Source organism: Sturnus vulgaris, unplaced genomic scaffold, assembly GCF_052056855.1.
Source record: "Sturnus vulgaris isolate bStuVul1 unplaced genomic scaffold, bStuVul1.hap1 Scaffold_84, whole genome shotgun sequence".
Lineage (NCBI taxonomy): Eukaryota > Metazoa > Chordata > Aves > Passeriformes > Sturnidae > Sturnus > Sturnus vulgaris.
In genome coordinates, this window is record NW_028276728.1 from 1591424 (window position 1) to 1598085 (window position 6662).

The following is a 6662-nucleotide window of genomic DNA, read 5'->3' on the forward strand; positions in this document are numbered from 1 at the left end:
CAAACCTAGGGGGATGGTGGCCACCAGTGCTTGCCACACCAGGTCTCCAGCTCAGCTCCAAGAGCTGTGTGTTCCCTTCTGATGATCCCTGCTCAGAGCTACAGGCACTCTGGTTTGCTTTGCCACTGATTGCCAAGAGATGTGTGCAGCTGTTACCTGCCAGGCCTCTGGATCCAGCTGTGTACGTGGATCTCTCCCATCTTCTAGGGCAGATGAACACCCTGAATCCAAGGGTCGTGGAAAAGGTCTTCTAAGGATGGCCTGCCCAACGGTTGCATGGACAAACACCTCTTAATAACATCTTGGCACTCTGAAGACAGAAACCAGAAATCACCAGTACGTTGCAGAAGTTGCCTCCCCCCCACCCCGTTCCCGTGCCCAGGCCATGATGGGTGTACACAGGGTTGTGCCTAAACTTCCCCATGGATTCTCTGTTTGGAGGAGAGCAGGAGAGCAGGACTTGTGCCACCTCCTCAGCAGCTGCCAGAGCAGGATGCTCACACCCTGCTGCTGTCTCCCAGCACTGCTATTCCCCCCTGCCCAGGGATGAGGATCCACCTTGAGAGAGCCGTTGTGGGAACAAGATCCGTCCCCAGATGATCTCCTGGCCCCTCCTGAACGGCTGCTTCCCCACGACCAGGTGGTACAGCAGGAGGCCCAGGGACCAGATCGTTGCTGCCTCGCCGTGGTAGTGCTGGTGCTGGATCCACTCTGGTGGGCTGCAGGACAGGGCTCCTATGGAATACAGATGGAGTTCAGAAGGAGGATGCTGCTGCTCCCAGAGCCTCGCCCCAGCATCCCTGGGCATGTGGGGGATGCCCCAGTGGCACACGGGGTGACTCGCTGCCCTCTCACCAGCACTTGGGACTGGCGTACAGACTCGGGGCTGGAAAAGAAGCCACTGGTGCTGGAAGAGGGCAGCAGAAGCCTTGAGAAGGCCCAACCATGACACGCAAAAGAAAAATCCACCCAGAGGTGGAGAAAACCCACTCTCCTCCCTGCCTGCACGGCCCTCAGAAAATGTTAGTAAGCCAAGGCAAACAAGGGGAGAGGTGCAGTTCGAGCCCTTCCTCGCCTGCACACCAAACCAGCCAGGGCACGCAGTCAGACCCCCCCCCCTCTGCTACCCCCATGGGGATTTCTGTCGGCCTGGCTGCCCCAGCTCCAACCCCAGACCAGGGCACAGTGGGTGCTGAAGGCTGTCAGCAGGGCTGGGAGCTGGCCCCCCTCACACCCCCACCCAAATCAACTTGGCTCAAGCATTAATCCCATCCCGGCTCCAATAGGCAGAAACCTCGGTGCTGCAGCCCGGCTGGGCCATAAGGTGCCCAGGAGCATCCACTGGGAGGGCTCACCTGCAAACTGCGTGTAGGCTGTGTCCTGGAGGAAGGCGCCACAGCCAAAGTCGATCAGTTTCAGCTGTCCGGTGGCCAGGTCGAGCACGATGTTCTCGGGCTTGATGTCCCTGTGCAGGACCCCGCAGCTGCTGCAGTGCCGCACGGCCTCCAGCACCCGGCGGAACAGCCCCCGCGCCTCCTCCTCCGGCAGGAACCTCCGCTCCGCCAGCAAACACGAGAGCTCCTGGCACCGCTCCGGACGCTCCAGCACCAACAAGAAGCTGCTGGGCAGCTCAACCCACTCCAGGAGCTGAATGACAGCAGCACACCCAGAGGACACCTTGTCCAGCAGCGCGATCTCCAGGGGCGCACGGGCGCCGTGGGGCTGCGCCAGGACCACGATGCCGTCAGTGGGGCTGAGGCCGTGCCAGGGCTCTGGGACCCCTCAGCCAGCCCGGGATGCTCCGCATGCCCCGCTCACCCCACGCCCGCTCTCCCTGCAGGGCTCCCGGCGGCTCCCACCCTGCCGGGCCCCAGCTCCTCGCCGCCCGGCACGCCCCGCCTTCGGCCGCCGGCCCCGCTCACTCACCAGCTCGCCCCAGTGCCGGATGCCATCCCGTGGCACGCATTTGATTGCCACCTGTGAGCAAGGGGCAGCAGCGGGCTGAGCTTACCGCCCGCTCCGCTCCGCCGCGCCCCGGCCTCCTCCTCTTCCTCCTCTGCCTCTCTTCCTCCTCCCCCGCCCTCCTCCTCCTCGTCCTCTGCCCGCCGCCGGCCCCGCCACTCACCGGGGCGCCGTCCGCGAGGCGCGTCCCCGAGTAGACGCTGCCGAAGCCGCCGCTGCCCAGCAGCGAACCCAGCCGGTACCGCTCCTGCAAGGCCTCCTGCGCCTTCCCTGCGGGCGACACGCGGCCGTCAGCGCTCGGCCCGGGGCCAGACACGGCCCCCGAGCGCCCCCCGACCGTCCCGGGCCGGGCATCCCCACCCGCCCCGGGCCCCGGCGGCTCAGGGCCGGCGGCCGCGCTGCCGAGCGGCGGAGCTCGGGCCGGGGAAGCCGCAGCGGAGGCGGCGGGAGCGGCCGCGCCGCGTGTGTCCTCCGCGGGCCCCGGCAGGAGCCGAGGCCGGGACTGGACCCCGCGTCGGGGCCGGCACCGGGCTCGGGACAGGCGGAGCCAAAGAGCGGCGATGCCGCCCCCGGCCCAGGCACTGATGCCCGCCCAGCAGCGCCAGCGCCAATACCGCCAGAGCCGGGCGGAGGCGAGACCGCGGCGGGACGGCCGGGGCCGGGGACGGGGCAGCCCCGCCCGGGGCCGGGAGTGGGGCGGGGGCATGGCCCGGCCTGGCGCGGGGAGAGGGAGGGGCCGGGACAGGGACAGCGAGAGGGGAGGGGGAGACCGGCAAAGGGATACTGGGAGAGGCTGCGGGACACCGCGACAGAGTGTGGGACAGCGGGAGAGTGAGACGAGGAACAAGAGAAGGGACGCAGAGGGTCTGTGGGATCGCTTCTTTCCTGCTGCTGCCTCTGCCGAAGCGCCGCGAGCGTTTGTCCGTGTGTCCGTTCACCGCGTGTCCGTTCCCCGCGTGTCCGTTCCCCGTGTGTCCGTTCCCCGCGTGTCCGTTCCGCCCCGTGCGCCCCGGGGCAGCACGGGCCGCTCCGCACCGGGGCCGAGCCGGAGTCACGGAGCATCTCTTCCTCCTTCACCCACTCAAAACCACCGTCTTGTTTAGCTGCTTCTTCATTAAATTTGAACTGTGATAAATGTGATTCGTGCTGATTAAATTGTCACTGTATTAGCAAAGTTGTAATTAGATCAATAGAAGACAATTGTTACAGAGTGAGGGGGGAGATGGGTGAGACAGGGCAAAGGACATCTTCCAGATGCTGGGAGTCGAAGAAAGATGTTGGAAGGGAATAGTAGTAGGACGTAGTTCTGACAAGCAACATCTAGAAACAGAAAGTTTTAACCTTGAAATAGGACAAAATGGGCCAAAATGGGATGATTCCAGGCATGGCACTCAAAGTCTTGCTATGGAAAACATCTGCTCAGTCACATAGTGGCCATGCGCTCCCTGCAGGTTACACAGCGGACGCTGAGGAAGACGATGAGCCTTCACTGGAAATAAGACCCTCAAAAGGGTAAGAGACCCCCTAACCCATTAGTAGAGCACACGCCATACAACATAGTGACATAGATTTTAGGAATAGAAACTAGGAGGAGTTTTGTATAAACTTCTGTAGCCTACAGTATATAAGTGGGATTGTCAGCCTTGATGCTTTGGTAGGTGAGGAAGGGCGAGTCCCTCCTCGTACCCCTGGTAGGGGGAGGGCCCCCTCCCTGGTCAGTTATGCTTATGCTTTATACAAACCTCAATTATACTAAATTACTTACTCTCAAATTTTACTTATCCTGAAATATATGTATTCAATATTCATTTTAATACTTTGATTGTATTAATTTCCAATCCTTTGATATTTTTTGTATTCATCTCTAATACTTTAACTGAATCCATTTATAATTGTTACTATTAAAAATTTGCTGCTACATTTAATCTCGTTGCTTGATAAATTGGAAAAATAGAATATCATTCCAAACAGAACTTTAAGTTCCGCAGGCTTGCAACTTGTCCCTCGTGCTCGCATGCCCCGGGCGCTATCCCGCCCGCTCGCCCCGCGCTGCAGTCTGTTCCTAACAAGCAAGCAAAGCGCTGTCCGCACTTTCCCCTGGAGCAGAGCAAAGTGCCGAAGGAGGAGCCTGCCAGCGCCAGGCAGAGCCAGCCCCGTGGGAGGGCAGAGCAGCACATGAGGAGCGAGACATGCAGCCCTTGCGGGGCAGCGCTGCTCTCTGGCCGCTCGGGGTGGGCAGCGGCTGTTCCTATTTTCTTGTTCAGTTCCGGGTGAAAATCGCAGACTGCCGACAGGAGGATTAAAATAAAGGGATAAAACTGCTATTTTTGCTGAGTTTGGATGCCAGTCCAATACAGCAGCTCAGCTGCCTGCCTCCTCCCTGCCTATCCAGCCCTTTCAGCCTAGAGCAAAGGCCCTCTCTGCAAAGAAACTGCTGGCTACTTTATTTGTCCTGCTGTTCATTGACACAGCTAGAAAAGCACACTAGTTTGGATCCTGAACCTGTCAAAACCGGTGAACTTTGCCATGTTAAGTCAAGACACAGAGCCTTGACCCCTGCACAATATCCTAGGAATCACCTTCGTTGCTGCTGTGTGTTGTCACTGCTGAGGGTGAAATACTGTGAGAGCACATGCCCTGTCTCTAGAACCCATAGCCAACCTAAGTGCTGTGCTCTACAATCTTGCATTTGCAGGTTTCTGATGTCTCCAGCATTGCTTTCAAAGCAAAACAGGGAGAAGACAAACTGTGTGTAGCTAATGATAGTGCAGAGTGCATCAAACTCGCTAAATCCTAGGTCTTCGAGGTAAGATCAGTTGATGTAGGACCAGTGCAACACAGAAAAGGGGAGCGTATAAGGAAAGGAATTAATAGTATATGTGAACATCTTGGGATGTTTCTTTCCATTGTCATTTCACTTCTGGAAAGCTGCTCTGCTTTTCCAAGCATTTTCTGTACAGTGATGTTTGCTCTTTTCACAAACTTTTCCTGGAGGACGAGCTCCTGTCACAAGACGTGCCACCAACTGCAGAGTCTCTTAGCTTTCCACACTGTGCGTGCTGCACTGTCCTGCAGCAAAGCAGGACAAAGGTTTTGAGAACTTGAAAACTTGTCTTTTCTTTTGCTGGTGGGCTGGGGAGTTGTGCCGTGGGTAAGGTTTTCATTGTTACTGTTCTGATCGAAGAAAACAGGAGGTGGTAGCAGGACTTGCTGGGGAATACAAGGCTGGCTGAATTCAGAGAAAGAATCTCCAGGGCCTGCAGGCAGAAGTGGAGAGTTGTGTGATAATCATTCCAACCTCTCAGTGGACATCTTGAAAATTATCTGGAATGTGAAAATGGTCTGACAGAGAGGGTTTGTTTCTGAGTTCGGTGTAGACAATTCCACATCTGGTGCATTGGTGCATAAATCAAGAGTACAATCCGCTCATGATAAGCACCAGAACAAGCTGGACCTCTCAAAGTAGCCCCCTAAAAGAATCAGAACAGGAGAAATGTAGGGAATGACTTGGTTAACCTTGCCTATGTTATAGATAATAAAAAGATTTAGCCGAATTGAGTATAATCAGAAATAAGTGATAATTTATTTTGTGGCCGGGATACGGTCCACGACAGCCACAATCACAAAGAGCAACGTCGAGCCCAGGATTGGCACCCGGTAAACACACTATGATCCAAACTCCACTGCTCCGGATTGCCCAATGTTCACAAAACCACTCTGGTCAGCCCAGTTTATATACAGTTTTTCATAGCCTGGAGCAGAGGTCTTTGTCTCCTTTCCTCGCTTCGCATATTCATGTGGTTTCCTTTCTCTGCCTTTGGCTGGACAAAACCATATTCTGGGAGACCATGAATTCTGGTGAAGGCAGGCCTTGGTTTAGGGAAGATGCTATTGAGATGTATTTTTCCCGATTAATCCTGGGTGCTTGGCTCTCAATGTCTGGGTGTTCTCTGGACTGTCTTTGAAGAGAGCCATCTCCTTGTGGCCACGTCCATTCACTTGTTAATTTGGGCTGTCCTGCTTTTGTTGGCTGTTACAATGTTGTGGTGAAGCAATCTGTGTTTTTTGGTTTTTTTTTCCGTTTGTGGTTTTCTTTTTGGTTTCTGAGTTTATTTTATCCATACAAACACTGTTCATTAACTTACAACTTTACACGAATTACATCATATATCGCCCCTGGAAGAAGGGCAATTTTTTCTAACAATTACTAATCCATTCCCTTGGCTTTTGGCTTTCTTAGCAAGGCCATTTCCATCCCAGATTCACCATGAAGTGAGAAGCCTGAGCTTGTGGAAGTGCCTGAAAGATGCCGTGTTCCTCTGCAGGGACACTCAGGCTGAAAGAGGAGCCTGAGGCCTGTGTGGGGAAGCCTCCTGGGAGCTGGAATTTGTGCCGTGCTGGGAGAGGAGGAGCAGGGGGAGAAGGCTGGGCGCTGTGTGGCAGGAGCAGGAGGTTTGGGCTCAGGACATTCCGCCTGCGCCGCTGCCCCGCAATGGGCGGCCGTGCCCGGGGCTCTGGGCCTGGCCCCGCGTGCGCTGAGCTCCCGACACTGCGGGAGCTGCCCGGGCTGGGCTCAGGATCCCGCTGGGGCTGGGCAGCAGGCTGGGCTCCCACTGGCATCAGCAGCAGCTGGAAATACCTCTGGGCATCTCCATTTCCTGCTGCTGGGAAGAAGCAATGAAGCTAGTCGAGAAGTTCTG

General features: G+C 56.4%; 1 protein-coding gene across 1 annotated transcript; it reads right to left on the minus strand.

Moving 5' to 3' along the window:
• Positions 1-203: 203 nt before the first annotated feature.
• On the minus strand, positions 204-2316 carry LOC148217457 (serine/threonine-protein kinase pim-1-like). The gene is made up of 6 exons (XM_088158641.1): positions 2300-2316; positions 2126-2258; positions 1927-1977; positions 1356-1722; positions 559-735; positions 204-310 (listed from the first exon to the last, which is right to left on the minus strand). Exons 1-6 carry the CDS (start codon positions 2314-2316, stop codon positions 204-206), a joined length of 852 nt encoding a protein of 283 aa, XP_088014767.1.
• Positions 2317-6662: the final 4346 nt, after the last annotated feature.

Bases quoted from the DNA above. Each gene is read 5' to 3' on its own strand.
- LOC148217457 (XM_088158641.1), bottom strand. The intron at 736-1,355 runs GTGAGCCCTCCC...TGTATTCCATAG, and splicing joins AGCCTACACGCAGTTTGCAG to GAGCCCTGTCCTGCAGCCCA. The intron at 311-558 runs GTGGATCCTCAT...TTCTGTCTTCAG, and splicing joins CCCACAACGGCTCTCTCAAG to AGTGCCAAGATGTTATTAAG.